Source organism: Dermochelys coriacea, chromosome 2, assembly GCF_009764565.3.
Source record: "Dermochelys coriacea isolate rDerCor1 chromosome 2, rDerCor1.pri.v4, whole genome shotgun sequence".
Taxonomy (NCBI): Eukaryota; Metazoa; Chordata; order Testudines; family Dermochelyidae; genus Dermochelys; species Dermochelys coriacea.
This window is the reverse complement of record NC_050069.1, coordinates 265,937,417-265,958,088: the sequence shown is the minus strand read 5'-3', so window position 1 is coordinate 265,958,088 and position 20,672 is coordinate 265,937,417. Positions and strand designations below refer to the sequence as shown.

Genomic DNA, 20,672 nt, shown 5'->3' with positions numbered 1-20,672 from the left:
AGTGAAATTGACAAGAGTCTATTAGATGGGCAGCCAGGGAGCTGTCACCTCACTTTTTCCTCAGAAATATTTAATTTTGCAAATGGAGCATTTTCCATGGGAAAATCATTCTGCTGGCAGGTTCCCAACCAGCTCTAAAAATGACATGTTTTGTGCACGTCCATCCATCCTTCCTTTCAGTTTTAGGGCCTAAAAAAACAATGACCGAAGTCCTGAAGCAACTTCCCCATAGAATACTGTGCCCATGTTTTGGCCACTGCAGAGTTTCTTGTTGCTTCCTCTGAAGCATGCTCTACTATAACCTTTGGATTTCATACATGCTGACACCAGTCGTTATTGGGATATGTAGTGGAGTCATACTTGTTACTTTACTGGCCACAGTCAGAGAAGGGATACTGAACTAGGACTGACCACTGACTTGATCTGTGTGGTAATTCCTTGGTTCTTATTGTACCACTGGCCACTTAAGTCAGATGCTTGGGGCAGGAAATCCATCTCTAATCAGTATTCCTGTATGAGGCACCCTTATTACACCCAATTCCTACAAGAAAACTCCTTTCCCACCTAGTTCCTGATAGCTTAGATTAATACACTATCTCCCTCCCCACTATAACTTGCCATACACATTGCACCCCACAAATGGCATGTGTCAGTGTGCCCATGTGTTGGACAAAATGCAATGACTTAATAGAAGCCAATGTGTCTCATTCACCACTCTGCACTCAATGGCTGTTCTTTTATCACTAGGGTTCCGGGATTCTCCTCTTAGAAGATGACTCCGTTTATGAAGGCAACTTCACAAGAGATCTGACATTTGTTGGAAAGGTGAGCTGCTTGCCTATGCTCAACCCTGCTGTGTTACTGCTAACTTTCAAGAAAGCTGGCAATCCTGTCCATCAAAGTTTATACTGTTTTTTCCTATTAGTTACAACTCCTTTTATCACACTAGAAATTTTACAACTAAGGGTTAGCATGGCCCCATGTCTTCTGTGATTCCACAGCTGCAGAATCAGATGCAACCTTTGTTTTTTGAGTTTCTAGCCCTCATGGGGCTTATAGAACCCCACAAACTGGAACAGTGCAAACACAATGCTTTGGTACTGGAATCTGCACTAGCCTGAAACAATAGCTCAGAGGTTTGAGCAGCCCCATTTGTTTTAATGGCTTCACTTTGAAACGTGAAGATGACCATTTAAATCAACACGTTAAAGCGGTTTCACTGTTGATCATGAACAAACATACAGCTAACGCGCTTCTCCTACAATCCTTCAGCTTGCAAAACCTCCAACTTGTTACGAAAGTCCACGCCAGGTCAAACAAGGAATGTGAGGATAGTATCATGATTTTAATATAGTGACTTACAATCCATACAGTAGTGCTCAATAACACATGCTAAGCATGGATCTTTGTCTCCTTCTAGTGGCTAGTCCGCAAGAGGTTGATGGGTCTGCCACGTCTTGCAGCTAGGGTACTAGGGGTGAGTTTTCCTAAGTCCAGCTAAAGCACTTAGACACAACTACCACTGAAATCAATGTTGGGTTTGAAAAGGTCTGTACTTGGGATCAAGCCTTGATCCCTGGTTCACATCCTAAGAAGGGCTGGCTCTACCGAATTCCTTCGTTTCTGAGCTCATTAAACCTCCTAGCCTGAATCAAGCTATCACAGAACTTCCCATCTGCCACCCAGAGTGCTGCAGAATCCAGAGACCTTGTCTCACAGAACAGGGCTTGCCTTGGTAGTAAAAGGCACTCAAAAGGGATCCATTCTTGCAAACTTTCCAGGTACACATGTAGTACGCATTTCCCTCTGCTCATCTCACTGCACCAGTGATGCCAAGCCCGCTGGTGCCTTAAGGAACAGGGGAGAAACTAAACAAGAATTAGACTTCCAGATTGTACATTCAGCGTAGCTTGGAGGTTGATCCATCTCTCTAGGTTTAGGCCAGAAACTTCAGGGCATAGAACCAATGACTAACACCTAGTCCTACTTGCCATATTTGACCCTTGCTTTGCATTTCTAGCTTGATTTCCACGTCAGGAGTCCTATCAGTATGAGCAGTCTCATTCAAGTCAAATGGACTTCTATCTCTTGACTCCTGGGATCTCCTGTCTTTGTGACATTCTCTGGCATTGGGAGTGCTTTCAATGTATAGCCCTTCTAGTGGAAATAACCTTCTTAGACTTCCTTTTAAGGATCATTCCTGCTTGTGGGCTTCACAAGAGGGGGACTGGAACCTTATCCAACCTCCTGCCAAGCGAGAGCTCGATAGAATAACCCCTTTATTTTTTGTTTCAGGGAAAGCTGACCTTTTCCAATGGCTTCACACTGGAGGGCACCTTTAGTAACAAATCAGGCCAAGGGCTTCAGACACAAGGAATCCTGAACACTTCCAGCGATCAGCAAGATGCCTCAATAACCAAAGTGTGAGCAGCCATAAATAACTCTGTGGGCCATGATTTGTATTTCATTTGCACCAACTGAGTCCCCACTGCGCAAGGCGCTGTACATCTAAGTCAGACAGCTCCTACCCTAGAGAGTGGAGTCTAAATAAGCAAGGATGGCCAAAGGAGAAAGAGAACCCTCCCCCACTTCACAGATGAGGCTCTGATGTGCAGATGAATTGACTTTCTCAAAGCCACCTACGGAGCGTGAGGAAGAGTCAGGATTTGAGTCCAATCCAGTGCTTTAAGCACAAGAGCATCCTTCTCTCAAAGTCTTGAGGGTTTTTTGGAGATGCAGTTTCTAGCCGGAAATCCCATTAGGAAAAGCTTGCTACCTAGAAGGATTGTTAAGCACTGGAGCAGGTTGCCTAGGGAGACTGGAATCTCTGTCACTGAAGGTTTTTAAGAACATATTAAACACCTGGCAGGGATGGCCTAGGTATACTTTGTCTTGGAGTAGATGAGGTCTTGAGGGTCCCTTCCCTCCTTCCCCCTACATTTCTACGATTAACAAAAAAGGGGGAGGGGGTCCAATATTTGATCCACTCCTGCCCCCTTCTTGATGCTCATGCTTGCAATGTACTGACCGATGTGGTAGGGAGTTAGAAGTGATAGTGATCCAAGGACATGTGAATTGCTTAGCAGGTATGGCTAGCTCGAATTAGGAAGCACAGTGGGTAGGTTGAAATATCTTTCTGGGTGGTCAGAGCTCTAGTTTCTTATGCAGCAGTCACTCCCTGACAGGTGACAACATGAAAGCAGGCGACAGTAATTCTGACTTGACCCCAATGGCTGGATTCCTACAGCACAGAACCTGTTGCAAGACCCCCAGCAGCAAAGTCCTCTGGAGTGGGGTGTAAGATGCCCACAACCTCCCTCTCCACGGGGAGACCCATATGTAGCCATTGCAACCCAACTGGGAGTGGCTGAGGCAGCCAGGTGATGCACATTGCAGCCGGGAAGTTCTGGATCAGTCTCAGCCACACGGTTCCCAAGTTGACCTCTCTAGATGCAACCCATGAATTAAGGCAGCAATTGGAATGCAGCCAGCCTTTCCCTGAGATGAATTCCTGGACATGCAGCCCAGCTACATCATTTCCTTCTCCCCAGTATGCTTCCTTTCCACTTGTGACTGGTGCCTCCACTCTGCGAGAGCCAATCCTGTTTCCTCTGCTTATGTAGCAGCAGCTACCAGTGGAGGTAGCTGGCCTGGCTCTGTTACCAGCTGCTTGCTGAGGCTTCTAAGCGAAGGGCCTCTATAGCTGCAGAAGCAGATGTAAGGAGGGAGAGCAGCACACAACACATACCTAGTCTGCCTTAGACCACCAATAGTCCATGTGCCAGGCTTTGGGACCCCCTGGCCAAATGCATCTCATTGGCTGCAGAATAAATCTAAGTGGATCTCTGCTGAACTTTGCTCCTTGTTATATCCTCTAGGATGCTCCTAAATCTCTCTGCCCCAGTGGTGCTTGTGTTGATGGTTGGGGCGGGAGAAAACGCATTCATGAGATGATTAGAAGGGGTGGTCAGTGGCAATGTAGGAGTGGGGACGGAAGCAAGGCATAACTTCATCTTTGTTGTGCAGTCAGCTGGGTCTTGATGAGTTCCCGGTGGAGAAGAGATGGCAGGGAATCTATGACCAGTTTCTGAAATTCCTCCACTCTGGCTGCAAAGAAGAAATGGAGGAGTCCTTCACGGGGTTCCATATACAGACAAGCAAGGAGCTGCGCAAGTCTCAGGAGTACCTCTTCTGCCAAAGGTGACAACTGGCTTGTGCAGAGGGGCGTGGCGGTGCAATGGGCTAGTGCATTCAATGTTGGGCTTCAAGTCTTCACCTCAGGTTGTCCAATCACTCCTGCGAGCCTGTGGGTGGCATTGCCTCGCTGGGGCAGGTGTGTTCCAGGAGGTTAGAACCAGACACTTCCTCATGATTACCGTGCAGCTAATATTGTTCAATGCCAGTGTTCACCAAACACAACAGTGCTTCTGAGGGGAGAGAATTAGGGAGATTCAGCTGGTCAAGCTTGTCTTGTATCCTGCTTGATATGTAATTGGGAGGGATCCCGGTGCCTCATTGGCTGGTTTAAGCCCCCTAAGAATGGCTTAGCCATTAAACTATACTTCAGAGGGAGTGGGAAAGGTGGAAAAATAACTCCATATAAATAAAGTAATCTGGGGAGAGAGCCATTGAGATAGACCATGAACATGGGGTGGGGAGTTGACTCCTCTGCCTTGCGAGTCTCTTCATACTGTGCCAAGGGCTAGCGACTCAGAAGGGTAACACGTGATTACACAGAGTGCAAGGTAGGCAGCAGTTAGGCCCAAGGGGTGAACCACAACTCCTCCATCACCGTTATACTTGTTTTCCTCCCTCGCAGGGGGCCCGAGGATGTCTCTGCGAAGATAGATGATGTCCTTGAAGAACTAGTTCAGCATCAGGAGCTGGAGTCGCTCCAGTGTTATTTACAAAAGGTACCACACAAAATGCACTGTGGGCCAAGGCTCTGGAGCACCCAGAAATGTGAGGAGCCCACCACAAAAAAGGAACATGGTCCCTGTCCTGTAGAACACCTAAATTAGGGCTCCAGTCCTGCAAACTGTCCGTGCAGGTGGAGCACCACTGGATCGACACTGAGCTGGGCCTGAGCTAGTGTAACATACTTGAGGGTCCTCAACAGGAAAAGTGGGGTGGGGATGGGACAGGAAGAACGAGGGGACAATTCGATCCTGTGGCTGCTCTGTCAGGTACAGCCACGTTCTAGAGGCTTATGGGTCACTTGGTTGCTTTTCCTCCCCTTCAAATGAAATTCAGCTTGCTGGCTGCCGAGTCCCTGCAATCTGAGAGCTGAGTGTGAGGCCATGCCTTACATAGTAACTAGAGACCCCTTGACTGGGAAGTCCCCATCTTACGTAGCTCCCCCTGAAACAACTATTTTTTTTTCTCCAGGGACTGGGGAGAACCAGGAACTCTTAACCAATCCGCAGCAAGTAACACCCGGAGTTTTCTCTTCTCAGCGCTATGCGAGTTTTAGTGCTGGTGGGAAAAAAAGGGTTAGCTGGGCTTCCTTGGAGATGGAAGCTTCATGTCTAGTCTCACAGCACAGGCTGTGGCAGTACAAGTCTACTGTTGTGTTGGAAGGACTAGCCCCAATTGGTAGTTCAGTCTCTGCCATCCCTTGACCTCTGCTGAGAGAGCCTGACCTTGCTTCCCACTGAAGGTCAATGGCAAAATGCTATTTGTATTGCCATGGTGCCTAGAGACACCCGTTGCTGCCCTTCAGTGCGAGCAGGATTGGGTCAAGAGAATAGCAGCATTTTCCAATAGGATATGAACCTAAACAATATCCTGCTAGGCAATGTTCCCTCTAATTTTTGACAGGCCGTGTGTGCAAAAAGTTTCTTCTGTGCAATTGTTTGTGCTTCTGTGTGTGCGGTGTTTTGCTGTGTGCGCGAGGTTTAGAATCTGTGTGCACGCTCACAGCTTAGAGGGAACAGTGCTGCCAGGCCACTTTAAGGCCCTAGCTAGAGATCGAACCGGGTGGCTCTCCATCCGTAAGGAGGCTACATCCCTTTGGGATTTTCCCAGATTCCGACCAAGGCCACCAGCTCATCTTCCCTAGACTGAACTGTCTCACTGGCTAATCAATGGCTTGGTTTTGATGTCCCTCTCCTGCCAGTCTGAAGGGAGGACTCACCTTTGCAATCCATCCCCTAATAAATGCAGAACTTTCCTCCACTGTCTTGCAGGCTTTTAAGTCTTCCCTGCACCCACTAGGAAAGCTGTTGAAGGCCCTGACATTCGCTTTTCAGGCTACATACTCTGGGATCGGGGCAAACAAGCACCTACTGAACATGGCCCAAGAGGAGGTCAAGTACTATGCCAAGAAAATATGGGAGTTTTACTGGTAAGTCCAGTGTGTAATTGGCTTCCATGCAATCGTATGCTACCGAGGAACACTTGTTAGGTAGGCAATCTAATTCATTCCTTGGGGGGCTAGGCCCTGGATTATTGCATCTAGTACTTCTGTGCAATCCGGTTGCTTTCCATCAGAAAACTTCCTTCAGATGTGTATCTCTTTAGGTGTTCATGCATATGACTCTCATCACTGTAGTACCTAGGTAAACTTACTCCCTTTTACTCCATATACAATGTTAGCAACAAAGGACTTGCCAGCCTGGAACAGATGCATGGTCCTTCTAGACAATTTCTTATCTCTGGCAGTGACCAGCAACAGATACTTCAGAGGAAGGGGTGAGAAATGCCATAATGGGCAGATGTGAGGTAATCTATCCCCACAAAGTCTCCATGAACTATAGTTGAAGGAAGTACTATTGTGAAAAATGGCTATGGGGGAAAAAATAGCTCTGTCTTAATCAACTGATCTGTTTTGTGTATTCACGGGTGTATCTTTTCACCCTAATGCCTTCAGAAAAGCGGTTTTACTCCTGTGCAATTGGCAGAGCCAACCCAACTTGCAGAATGGGTTGGATTCTGTTCCTCCTTGTGCATCAGCAGGCTGGCTTACTAACATCCAGTCTGTTAGGGCTGAGTGGACCCACTGACCGGAAAATGGCTGCACGGCCTAACTTCATCTTCAGAACCTTCCTCCTTGGCGATCGGTGAGGAGGAAGAACCCGGCTTGGCTTGCTGTGTCCAGGGCTGGCCACTCAAAAACCCTCCAGCTGTAAATGGAACAGATTTGGCTTAGAAACTATTGAGACAGGAGTCCCATGATGCTATTTTTAGTTGCCTTTCAGAGTAGACCTGCACTTTAAATCTGTCTATTTTGCAGTTGACCCATTAGGCTCACAGGTGAACTGAGGAATTGTCCAGAACAAGAAGCTTTTGGGCATTTTATTCCTTGAGCCCATATGCTGTCTAGGGACAGCATTAAGTGCCTTGGAAAAATGTTAAAGTGGAATTGAAAAAGATATGGGGAAGGGCAATTAACATGGTTGGGGGTATGGAACAGCTTCCATACGAGGAGAGATTAATAAGATGGGGACTTTTCTGCTTGGAAATAGGCTACTAAGGGGGGATATGACAGTGGTCTATAAAATCTTGACTGGTGTGGAAAAAGTGAATAAGGGAAATGTTGTTTACTCCTTCTTATAACAATAGGAAGGGGTCACCCAATGAAATTAATAGGCAGCAGGATGAAAACAAACATAAGGTACTACTTCAAACAAGGCACAGTCAACCTGTGGAACTCTTTGCCAGGGGACGACGTGAAGGCCAAAAGTATTGTGGGCTCAAAAAACTAGATAAGTTCAGGGAGGATAGGTCCATCACTGGCTATTAGTCAAGATGGGCAGGGGTACACCATGCTCTGAGTGTCCTTGCTTCTGTTTGCCAGAAGCTGGGAGTGGACGACAGGGGATGGATCGCTCAATGGTTGCTCTGTTCTGTCTGTTCCCTCAGAAGCACCTGGCACTGGCCACCGTCAGAAGACAGGATACTGGGCTAGATGGACCTTTGGTCTGACCCAGTATGGCCGTTCTTACATTATGTTGTCTCTTCTAGAGATTTAATCCTTTCCCAGCTGGATTCCTTATGGATGCTGGTGATACGGAAACTCATTCTAGCGATGTAATACATTCATCTGTTAGCTGACACTTAAGCCTACAGAGTATCTTCAAATATTAAACCCCCTTCCCAGCAGGGGAAGTATGGCTGCCCCCAGTCCAGAGATCTAAAATAATTCTGCGGAACAAATCATTCCACCTTCAACAAAGTATCCACGCATTTTGAATGCACTAAGCAAGCTGTTTACCTCCCCTGTACTGTTACTGTTACAGCTGCCAATTTTGTGGGGCAGGGGAGAGGATCTGACTAATGCTAATTAGTAAATGACTGAGTTACCCTTGAAAAGGAGACACACTAAATCATCTTCTTGCCTTTCAGGGGTTTACTGCATCTGGCACTGGAGCAGAAAGGCCAAGCACTCTCAGAGACGGAAGACAGAGAGAAAAGGTGGCTGGGATTAAGGGTCATTTGGTTTTAAATCCATGTCTGTTTTACTTCGTCCAAAGAAACATTAGGCATGGAGGCCATCCTATTTCCCAGCCTTTGGTTGTGGGAATAAATCCAAATAGCTGGTGCAACCACACTTCAGTGGAAAACTGTTCTAACAAATTTTCACTCGTTCCCACCTTAGGGACTAGACACTGTGTTAGTTCTGACATTGGATATGAGCTCAGAAACCACTGAAGGAGAGACATCTCTGAAACATCAGAGGAAATAAAACCTCACCTAAATGAGTCACCTGGTTGAGCATTGGTTTATGTGGGGCAAAAGGGTTGAACAATTTCTTCCTGACCTCTGTAGACAGTGTCCTGAAGCCTGAGATCTGATTACTCTGATCTTAACTACTCCAAATGTTCTATCCTATATTGGTCACAAAATTCTCCAGTCACAGCATTGGACTCTAGGAAGATGGGAATGGGGAGAAAGGTGGACACATCTTTAAGGTGTTGTATGTTGAGCCTTACCTTGTGCCCTGTGTGGACGCAACCTTTAACAGATGGATCAGTAGGGCTCATCTTTTGCTTTCCTCTCTAACTCAGTGACCTGAATGCATACAGAGTGATTCTGCCTCTGATCCTGCCCTGTTTCTATCCGGAGCTCTTCATGCTGTACATGCTCTATCACGAGAAGGAAGATGACCTCTACTGCCAGGGCATTGTGGACCTGAGTTTATTTCCTGACATTAAGCTGCTAGAGTTCCTGGACGTACAGAAGTGAGTAACCCCGCACTGAACGAATCCCCCAAACAGCTGGGAGAACAGTCTCTGCAGGGAAGAGTTCTGATGGGGATGGGAAGCAAGAACTCGCCAATGGACCCTACAGATCCAGGACCCATTATTAGTCCTAGTGCTTAAACTCTTCCTGAGCGGCAATGTCAGCTCCTTGTTGGGGTTCTTGTAATATACAGTGCTTTCCTACAGGTCAGCAGTACTCTTAACGGGCCAGGACTGTAATTTCCCATGCTCATCTTGTTCCCTTCCTTTCTGGATGTCTCTTTTGAGCAAGTGTCTTTCCAGTTGCTTTACCACGTGAAAGGCTTTCTTCAAGTTAAAAGGGTCCCACAACATTATGGAGAATGGCTCCTTTCAATTCTGAATCGCCATATGCTGTGGCATAAGCCCGATTCTCCACTCTGTTACAACTGGTTCTTAAAGTGGGGTCATTCCTTTCGGTTCAGTTAATCTAACCGTTACTGGTTCCAGGCCAGTGCTAGAATGGAGAATCAGAACGCACAAGTCTCTGTCCATGGTGGTGATTCCACAAACCCTCGCTCTTGGTCAGGGTGAATGGGTGAGTGAGAATTTAGACTCTAACATGGGGATGGGGTAGAGAATAGATATGCACATCATAACTGCTCTGTCTCCCATCTCATTTCAGACACCTGTGGCCCCTCAAAGATCTCACCCTAACAACCAATCAGGTAAGTAGCAGTGCTGGGATAGATCCTCAGAGTAAACTGGGGTAGCTCCAGCAACTACAGTGAAAGTGCTTAAACTAATGGAGCCATGCCGAATTACACTAGGTGAAGACCTGGGCCTTTGTATTTAGATATGTTTCAAATAACACATCAGTAGCAGATCATGAACACCAGAGCATTGGACACAATAGATGCAGGATACAGAAAAGATATGGATAACAGACTTCCAGTATTATCAATAAAACTTCTATCTTATAAGTAGAAGGCGTTTCCATTCTTGCAGGAGTTTATCTGTATTATGACAGTTCATAGAGACCCCAGTGCTAAGTACTAATTTCCTTCCGGTCCTAAATGGTTGCACAGGGTTGCTGCAAGATGCTAAACATCTGCATTCCATTCTAAAGATTTGCTCGGTCCAAATTTTAAAATCCAGCCTGGCTCCAAACCTGAGCCAAGCACAGCTGACCTGAGAGTTGTCTTCAGAACCAACATGACCTAAACCTGTTAGTGCAATCGCTTCATCCTTGGGGCTTTGCCTGGTGGGGGCTCCCTGTGCCCAGTCATTCTCCTGTTGCCTTCTGCCCTTGGGGTCAGGCTGGTGGCCCTAACCCTAACCCACCCCTGCCATTCATTGCCATCTGGTACTGTGCGCATGCTGACAAGTCACTGTGTCTCTCACCCCACAGCACCCTGGTCAGCGCACACAGGGTCCGATCCTGCTAGGTTCAGGTCATGTTGCAATATCTGCTCCATGGGTGGCTGCATTTCCTTAGTGAATAGATTGCATTTCCTCCCAGAGGACTTCATCAGCAGCAATCTATAGAAATTATTCTATAATATGTGCTTTGCTGAATCATGGGGTTTCAAAGACCACCTAAGCTTCCCAAATGACTGTACCAGCAGAGAGAAAACACACAGAAGGCTCTGTGTGGCTCGAAAGCTTGTCTCTCTCACCAACGGACATTGGTTCAACAAAAAATATTACCTCCCTCCACCTTGTGTTGCTAGTATCCTGGGACTGACATGGCTACAACTACCTGCGTACTAATGCAAACGCTTCTCTATCTTTCAGAGACGTTCTCTTGTCAAAGACAAGTGCTTCCTTTCTGCTACGGAATGTTTGCAAAAGTTGATGTAAGTGGCCTTCTGTGATTTCTTACTCATGACTAAGCAGGGTTGGATGACATAGTGGTTAAGATACCTGAGTTCTCAGCCTAGGCTAGCCCTAGGGGAGAGCCTGCCTGAAAAATATTAGCATAGACTCAGGGCGAGTGACTAATGCTGAGAGCTTGAAAAGACATAAGCTCTATTTGTGTAATGCCGCAGAGGGGAAGATACCTTCCTGACCTCATCCTGGTGATCCCTTTATATCATGAAGCTTGGGGATTGACAGCCCTTGTAAGTCATGTCTTAGTTAAGGCAACTGGACTTATCCATTCAAAAGACTGAGATGTTCTTACGCTGCTTTGAGGTGTCTCAGTAATGCCACTTCTCGCCTCTTAGCTGGGTAGCACTGGGCTTCTTTCTCAGTGTCTCTGTATATTGGCAGCACTACTGTGGACCCCCGGGAAAAGCTGGAGATCCTTCAGAAGACCTATGAGGAGATAGAGAGCACTGTGTCACGAGTAGTGGAGAGGGACTATAAACTCCCAATGGATGACCTCTTGCCTCTGTTGATGTATGTTGTATCACGGGCCAGGTAAGAGAGAGAGCTTCATGTTTACCACTGCTAATATATAGCAGAGTATCTCTTGTGTATGTGTAACCCAAACACCTTCTGGGTGTGGTGTTCTGTCCCATGTAGTGGCACCGAGATCACTTAAAGAGAGAGATAAAATGAGTCTGCTCTACAGCCTTAGATACAGCCATTTGGCTTTTAGCTCAGACAGTAGAGGCTCATGCACTAAGCTACCGAAGTCATGGTTCAATCCCGCCTCCTGACGACCAGGGTCTGTCGGTGTTACATATGCTTCATGAGGACTAGGGCTGGCTGATACTGTTTTTTAATGGGAAATTTGGGATTTTGATTAAATGGAGTATTTTGTGAAGTCTGTTTTTACACTGGAAAAAAACCCAAAATTTTCCCATGGAAAATGAAGTATTTTGGCTAAAACCTTGAAACTTAGATTTGGAGATGCAGTGCCTCATGGGAGCTGTAGTTCAGTTACCTCATGTCCCTATTCTCTATGGGATGGCTTCCTGGCTGGACTACATTTTGCATGATGGACAACCTCCCTCTGCAAGAGGGAACACCATGGTGCATCATGGCAGATGTAGTCTGATCAGGGAGCCCGACCTATAGAGGAGAATGGGAGCAGGAAGCATGTGAACTACAACTCCCATGAGGCACTGGCAGTATTTCCAAACAGAAAAATTCAATTGTGGGTGGAAAACTTTGACAAATGAAAGACTTTGACCAACTGTAATTATGAAGTGTCTCTGTATGCTGTTAGGATGTAGATATTCAGGCTTGTCTGTAAAGGCCTATACTCTAAGAATTTAGGTGTAATCTTATCATTTAGCTAGTTCTAGAGGTATAAAAGAAAGAATCAGAATCACTGTCTGCTGGTGTAAGGGCCTGCTCTCACTGTGACCGTCTAAGGCCCTGTGCTTAGGCTCAGGCCTTTGGCTCAGCAGCAGAGGCAGCGATAAGCTGGGAAGCGACCGGTCAGATCCTCTCATTCCAAACTAGTCCCATTGAAATCAGGTGCTAGGGGGCTGTTTGGCATTATCAAGGCAGGATTGTATTCTTATCACCTCCAGAGAAACGGAAGTGCCTAGAAAATGTAAAAGGAAACTTAGTTTGCTAGCATCCTGGATGGCAAGAACTCACTTATCAATAGCTGGGATGTGAAATCCTCATTTCTGTGTTGTTCTATCATTGTAGTCCCCATTTCCCTATTGTTTGTCTGTATAATCTCTGTCTGGTTCTGGGATTGTTTCTGTCTGCTCTATAATTTTGCTGGGTGTAAACTAATTAAGGTGGTGGGATATAATTAGTTAAATAGTCATGTTACAATATGTTAGTTAAATTTCAGTAAAATGATTGGTTAAGGTATAGCAAAGCAGAACTCAAGTTTTACTATACAGTCAGCAATCAATCAGGAAGTGTGGGGGGGAGGATGGGAACAGGGAATGGGGGTGCAGAACTGCAATCATGTTTTGCTAAGGGGGGAAATGGGAACAGGGACACGGGTAAGGCTCTGTGTTGTCAGAGCTGGGAAGGGGGACACTAAGGAAGGAAACCGGAATCATACTTGCTGGAAGTTCACCTCAATAAACATTGAATTGTTTGCACCTTTGGACTTCGGGTATTGTTGTTGTTCTCTGTTCATGTGAGAAGGACCAGGGAAGTAAGCAGGTGAAGGAATAAGCCCCCTAACATATGCCACTGAAAACCCGTACTGCACCACAGATGGAAAGAGAGGCCTCTGCTCACCCTCACAGCCTATGCCTTCAGTAGCAGCAGTCACTGATACAAAAGAGCCCAAAGAAGACTGCTGTAGTTACCGTACCAGACTAGGGATGAGGAGAACTGAGTTGAGTTCCTGTGTGACTTTGGGCAACTCTTTGTGGGACTCCATTCCAATCTGTAAAATGAATCTACTTCCTACTTTACTGGGGTGTTGTGGTCTAATTCATGGCTGTGAGGGATTCTGAGTCTCTGGTAGGTGTCATGAAATGCCTAGAAATTTAAGCTTTACTGGTATAGAAATAGGTCTTAAATTACTAGTCTTCTGTAAAGAGACACTTATTGCCTGCATTGTCTTCATTCGCGCTGAATGAACCAGTTCCAGTTCAGTAAGAATGGAGCTGCACTTTTCTGTGAGGTGTGCAAGTGAACTCTCTCTCCACTCCTTACATACCTCTGTGCTTCCTGGTTACACTACAGGTCCCTATTTTGCTGTGTATCACACAAGCAAAAACAAGAAGCTTTGGGAATCTCAGATTCTGGTCCTGAGACCTAGAGATGGAAAAAACAGGATCATACATTTTATAAGGCTGCCCCCACCTGAAATGGGTATGAGGCGCATTGTCCCCCAAGTGCAGATGGGGAAACTTAGGCACAGAAGTTAAGGGCTTTAATTTTCCTAGGTTCTGAACATCCAAAAGATCAGGTACTTTGCGCCTCAAAAAATCAGACTCCACTAGCTCCAGGTCAGAGGAAATTGGTTCTGTGAATTAGAACTGGGTTCTCATCCCAGTTCTCGCACAAGATCCTGATTATTGGATCATCACCGCCCTGCAGGGAAGGTGCATGCTAAATCCCAGGTATTCATGTCTGACGATCCATTTGAAGGATGGCCACTATTTTTGTTCTCTAGAATACAGCATCTAGGAGCTGAGATACATCTGATCAGAGATTTGATGGACCCTACCAATGAAGGAGGGATGTATGACTTTCTGTTAACAGCACTGGAGGTAAGGAAGAGGTTTCTAACTATGAAGTTAGATTGTAGCAGGCAAGGCTTGCTTAAATAGTAAGAAACTATTAAAGTAATGGCCCTGTTGACCAAAGAAGTTGTGGGAGTAGCTTTACTGTGGATAGCTGACTGGCAGCTATTTTATCAGATTAAGGTGGTTCCTGCCCACATGCCTGGGGCTTAATTGGGTCCTCCCACCCCTCAAAACTGGGGTCTGAAAGAACTTCCTCATGCACTGGCAGGAATCCTGTGGGGGAGGTCTGCTCCTGGAGCATTGACTGATCAGCCTTCAGGGTTCGTTGGATAGATCACAGGAGTAGTTGGCTATTATTGCGGCGGAAGGAGCCTGGGTGACCATGGTCTGTATGTTAATTTGGTGTGTAGATGTTGGTAGTTAAACAATTTTCCCTCTTTGCCCTGTTGATGAGCTCCAGAGTGAACATGCTTAATGTGCAGCTTTGTAGCTTCCAGTTCTAGTCTCTTTGTTTTAGGGAGATGTTCTGGCCTCAATGAGACCATAATTTTGTCCAAAAGATCTCTATCAAATGAACACACACACTTCCCCTTACTGATTCTGCTCTTTCTTCTCCAGTCGTGTTACGAGCACATTCAAAAAGGTATGAGGCTGCATCAAAGGGAGAACTGGCATGTGTCTCGTGATCCTTGACCTTCACAATCCAGAGGACATCTTGTTCATGCACTCTGATGACCACACACTGTTAGGAGGTGAAAAGGGAATTGAGTCACCACTGTTCTAGTTCACTTTCCAATGGGACGAATGTTTTGTTCTAGACTCAGGCTCTTTTCAAGTACAAACCTGCTAGTGTCTAGACTTGCAGTGATGCTTGCAATCTACAAGGAGCAAGATCCTTCCTCAACCTCTAACATCTTTTGCCCTTGTTGAAACTTGGCCCTGCACTGCTCTGCTTGACGTGAATAACACAAAATCTGGTTTTTATTATACCATCCATAAAATTACAGTCCAATTATAATCCACACCGTTGGATATTGACCTTAAATCTTCAGTTTCAGCTAATGTTCTGTGCAAACCCCTGGCCTTCCATTTTTCAGAATAAACCATTTTGTGGCCTTTGCCGAAAACTTCTCACCCTACAGATTAATCCTGTTTTTCTGCATTTTACAAGTCTGCCTCTGCTCCATGACCTCATTTTACTTCCTCCTGTTTTATGGTTGGCATTTGTTTTTCCAGGCCAAAATATCCAGGGCTATAAAAACAAACAAACAAAAAAAACCTTTAAAACCAAAATGTAACTGATCTGCTTTGCCTGTGTGGTCCTGTCTGATAGAATCAGCTGCACAGAGATCCTTTTCTCTTCCCCCCCCAGTACCCTCTTCCCAGAGAAGTGAAGATTCATGTTGTATAGTGGAGTGAAGGATCTTGCTCCATTATCCTTGCTAGACAAGCCAAATCCCCTCTGTGCCATCACTGTCGCATTTTAAAGCTGCTATTGTCTAACTTGATGATTTACAGTTGGACTATAAAAATCAATATTTTTTACCCTGCTGAATCCTTTAATCTCAGGGATGTTGCTCTGTAAGCTTCCATACCTTGTTGCAGATAGGGGCCACTCAGTTCACCTGGCGTACATGGCACAAGGGGAACTAGAACTGCCCTGAAGTGAAAGACCTCTGAAATGCTGCAAGGCAATTTAAAAAACAAATGTGGTCCTGCAGAAAAGCCGTGACCTACTTAAAATGATGTCTTTGGGTGCTGACATGCTACCCTACTGACTCAATGGGGTGTAAATAGGACAGAATCTGACCCCATTATTTCAATGGTGATTTTTTTTATTAAAAAGGCAAACTGTATCTAAATGTTGCACTCAAATTGAAATACACTAAATATGAATTTAAGATGCATAGGAGAACAAAAGCTGTATATTTTAGAATAATTAAACAGTGAGTTTTAACTTTTTTTTTAAGATGTGGGATGGTCTGATATTGTAATTACATAAAACTATAGACTGCACCTAATTATCACAAGTATGTTTTAAAGAGTACACTGGATATAATTGTTTTTGGGGCTGTGTTTTTTACAGTAACTTTGTATTTAAATAAACCTGTTACCTTTTTGAAAGGAAAGCCTCCCAAAATTATTTAAAGGATTTCTCGGCCCTTCTGTGTTCTGTTTCAATACTGCTGCTGGTTTTTTGTTTTTTGTTTTTTGTTTTTCTCCTGATCAGAATCCAATTTCTATTTTGGAAAACCAGTCAATCCTCTGCCTTCATTCTCATGCTGGAGCAAAAGTATGGAGGGACTCCGTTTGCAGATTAAAGGTTTCTAGAGGGCAACTGTAAAAGTCTTCCTTGCAGCCATCATCACCACCACTCCATAATTAATAGATAAGGAGAAAATTGATCCAACTCAGTACCAGTGTAATCAATGTAAGGCAGTAGAAAGGCTAATTTGATTCCCCCCGATGTCAATACTTTATGCAACATGGTAAGTATTAGCCACATGTTTAAAGCTGGAAAAACATGGGTACAAAAGAGGTTGTGGCTGGTCACAGTGAGCAAGTGACAATTGGAGCCAGTTCCCCTGGGTCCTGTGCTCTAACCACCGGACTGCATTGCCTTCATTTTCCTCTGTATCCCTCCAGGAAGATACAAATATAGGTGAATTCGAGTGGTCGCCATTTAGCTCACAGTAGAGAAATGGGGCATATTCATAGAAAAAAAACCCCTATTCATTATATTGCGTGGGCATCACATTCAAGGCAAATGGGGAAAGAGTTTCCCTATCATTCTAATAGACCCTTAGCACCGTTGGCCATGTCAGTCAGCTGTGAGCAGGACTAGCATGAGTTGGAAACCACAACTTCCAACCTGCAGGAAATTCTGACATTTAAAATCCTCACTCTGAATTGGAACAAGGTCAGGTTCCAGCAGAAGAAAAATTCTGAAAATATTTAGATGGGGGACCATTAAATCATTGACAATGCTGAAATATATCACATATTGGCTGTCAAAACATTTTGACCTTACCGAAATGATTCAACAAAATTTGATGTGAGTCAAAATGGAAGTGACATGTTCCAGTAGCCATTTGAATGAAATTGGATTTTCTGATGAAGGGTTCAGTTGAGATTTTCAGCCATCTCTAATTGACCATTTGCAGTACTGGGTTCTCCTTGTACATGCTAGAAGGAGTGCACAAGTTTGTAGGGAGTGTGAACAGCAACGCTGTGCATCTCTACCCTAAAGATGAGGTACCGCTGATGACATGGGAGGAAACTGTAGTGTTTAATAACTAACTAATAAACAACATACGTACACTTCAGATTGACTTTGTAAATACTGTAGAGGAGGTATTTACACTCCGCATCAAGAGTATCAGGTGCAGCATGACATAGGTCAGCGCCAGTGGACATCAAACTCGGGGCCTTTGGATCTAAAGGCATCTACCTCCAGTGCCTGAGGAAAGATTACTCTGGGGGGAATTCTGCACACATGCAGACTTTGCAGATTCCTTTGCTTCCCTGCAGAAAAATTCCTTTCTGACAGGGAAGCAAAGGGAAGCCCCAAGAGTGGTCACATACCCCTCCTCAGCAGAGCAGGCATGTCATTTCAGGTGCCTGGATCAGCCAGCAGAGAGGTAAATCACTGCAGGGAGGCTGGGGACGGTCAGGCCAGGTCAGATCTATCTGCTGTCTGCTCAACCCCCATGCATCCGCATCCACATTCCCCCCCATACGCCTTACCCCCCCACACACACACACTCAGCTTGGGGCTGGGTAGGCCCTTGCCAGTAACTGTACCTTGTGCCCGGCTCAGCTGCTGACGCTTGGAGGGGGTGGGGGAGGAGTACACTTCCCCTGCATGGAGGAGATGGAGTAAGGTCACACTCACCCCAGAAACCTCACCCAGCTCTACCCCTCTACCCCTTCCTGTCCCCATCGCTCCTCAGCTTCAGAGGGAGGGGTCAATATGGGGAGCTACTCCCCCCTGCATTGGATGCTTCCTGCTGAGCCCTTCCCCCTGAATCCCTACCCCCTATGCACCTGGACCACCCCAACAAGCCCCCAGACCCCCGCTTCTGAGTCCTGCTCTCTCATCCCTAACCACTTTCAGCTGGACTTGCCATAACGTCTGATTGCATAATCAAAACACTTCATAATTTAGAATACTCTGACAATGTCTATGGCACCTGGACTGCATGGGGATAAACTGGGTGCCCTTAAACAAACTGCAGAGGACATTGTGTTCTTGTATGTCAGTTGTCATTCAAACTGCATGATAAAATGTGCCCCTTTGACTGGTTAGATACTTGGTATTGGCAACACCAAGCTTTGGCTGTGGTTGCACTTCATACCAAGTGCTTACACACTGCAAACACGAGTCGGTTGGGCTCAGTAATTCAAGGTGACTTCAACTGGAAATGAAGTCTTGGTACCTTTCAGGATCAGCCCTTCATGCTTTAAGGAAGCTTCTTGAGGTATATGTACGTTGGTCATTGTGCACACAGAATTTTCTCACAAAAGATGAGCTTGCATCTTAAGTGCTCCAGCATGCATCGACTTAAAAACTTGGTGGTTGGTGTGTAACTGACACCATCAAACTAAAGTTATCAACCTGTAGCTACTGGCTTAACAAATCTTACTCCTGCAAAGCTACTGTGACTTCAGCCATGGAGTTACTTCAGTTGTGTTTCACTCATCATGCTGTCAATTGCAGAATCTCTGTGCTGGATGGGAGACTGTGATCCTAAGAACATCTCAATACTACCAGGTTTCAGAGTAGCAGCCGTGTTAGTCTGTATTCGCAAAAAGAAAAGGAGTACTTGTGGCACCTTAGAGACTAACAAATTTATTTGAACATAAGCTTTCATGAGCTATGTGCATCCGATGAAGGGAACTGTAGCTCACGAAAGCTTATGCTCAAATAAATTTTAGTCTCTAAGGTGCCACAAGTACTCCTTTTTCTTTTTGTCAATACTACCAGGTTTGCGGTGTTGTAATAGCAACTCCTAACCAAGCCTGACAAACTCACCACACCTAGACACTGCTTTCATGGTAGTTAGCCATAAAGAATGTCATGAGAACTTTCCAATAAAAGCCAGCATCACACTTGTCATTAATATGATTGTGAAATATATGTACAAATACCATGCATGAGATACTGCAGCTATGTTCCTAAAAGTTTGAATCAAGGCAGGATTAACAGGTTTCTGGCAGCAAAGGACATATATTGCCATAAAGAAAAGTAGTACTTGTGGCACCTTAGATACTACCAAATGCATTCAGTGAATGCATCCGATGAAGTGAGCTGTAGCTCACGAAAGCTTAAGCTCAAATAAATTTGTTAGTCTCTAAGATGCCACAAGTCCTCCTCTTTTTGCAAATACAAACTAACATGGCTGTTACTCTGAAACCTGTCATATATTGCCATGTGAACTGTGGCAAACAGATGAACTAAGCATTGTGAGCCCAAACAATGGAAGCCTGGCTTGCATATAAAAGTCAACAGGAAGCTGTGACGTCAGCACACCAGGAAATAAACCATAGGGTGAAATCTTGACTATGGGAACAAACTGACATTGGGGAACATAAGGGGAAGACACAAAAACACCTCTTTATCCTGCACATCAGGAGTGCAATTATATTTCTGGGTTAGAAACACTGCAAGAAGGCAAGAATTGACTGCGTTTCAGCAGATGGTTAGTGCGTTTAGTCTCTAGAAAGCATGTGTTGATTTAGTTTAGTAACTTTTCTGTTTCCATTACCCTTACCATCAACTCGGCACCTTTGATAAATGTGTTTGCAATGCAAACAGCTCAGTGCTGGTGTGTTTATACAGCTGATCCTCAGTTCAATCAAACAAGTTAGTGTACATGCTGTCTCCTTGGGTGCAGCAAATCTGGTATTTCAGTGAGCAGCTGGTGACAGGGCATGCTTCAGTGGGACTGGGCTGAACCTATTAAGCTGCAAAGCAAAGTGAGGGCTGGCACAGGCCTCAAGATTGTTTGCGTGTCTCAAGAACTGTGGTGTCACACCACTAACACCCAATAAAGCACCAACAAAGCTTCCTTTGAGGCTAACAAGATGACTCACCAGCCTGACCATGTTGAGAAAGCATCACCGTGGCAGTAGCAAGCAGAAATCTCAGTGAATTTGTGGTTTTGGTGGTTAGAACAACCCTGGGTGCTTAGCTGACAAGTCCTATTGTGAACAGTCTTCCCTGGAATGCTTAATCCCCACAAGCATGGTAAAGAAACTCCACATTGTAAATACACACCTAAGCCATAGCAAATGAATCTAGCTGGGTTTTGTCATGTTGCTTATTGCATACTACTGTGAGTGAGGTATAAGAACTTCTACAGAACAGAAGAACATAGCAAAAGGT

At 45.2% G+C, this 20,672-nt stretch overlaps 1 protein-coding gene across 9 annotated transcripts in view; it reads left to right on the top strand.

The window, feature by feature from the left end:
- The window catches only part of ALS2CL (ALS2 C-terminal like), an 82,291-nt gene extending 65,883 nt beyond the window's left edge, over positions 1 to 16,408 (top strand). For 8 of the 9 annotated variants that reach the window (XM_038390545.2, XM_038390542.2, XM_038390544.2 and 5 more), the window contains exons 15-26: positions 748 to 825; positions 2,296 to 2,423; positions 4,027 to 4,200; positions 4,820 to 4,913; positions 6,189 to 6,346; positions 8,347 to 8,415; positions 9,009 to 9,182; positions 9,847 to 9,889; positions 10,959 to 11,020; positions 11,436 to 11,585; positions 14,212 to 14,308; positions 14,903 to 16,408. In XM_038390545.2, the coding sequence (XP_038246473.1) occupies positions 748 to 825; positions 2,296 to 2,423; positions 4,027 to 4,200; positions 4,820 to 4,913; positions 6,189 to 6,346; positions 8,347 to 8,415; positions 9,009 to 9,182; positions 9,847 to 9,889; positions 10,959 to 11,020; positions 11,436 to 11,585; positions 14,212 to 14,308; positions 14,903 to 14,977 (1,302 nt within the window). In that variant the 3' untranslated portion in view covers positions 14,978 to 16,408. Of the gene's footprint in view, positions 1 to 747; positions 826 to 2,295; positions 2,424 to 4,026; positions 4,201 to 4,819; positions 4,914 to 6,188; positions 6,347 to 8,346; positions 8,416 to 9,008; positions 9,183 to 9,671; positions 9,760 to 9,846; positions 9,890 to 10,958; positions 11,021 to 11,435; positions 11,586 to 14,211; positions 14,309 to 14,902 lie in introns of those variants that run through there. The other variant, XM_043509768.1, reaches the window with a different exon arrangement.
- The last annotated feature ends 4,264 nt before the right edge of the window (positions 16,409 to 20,672 follow it).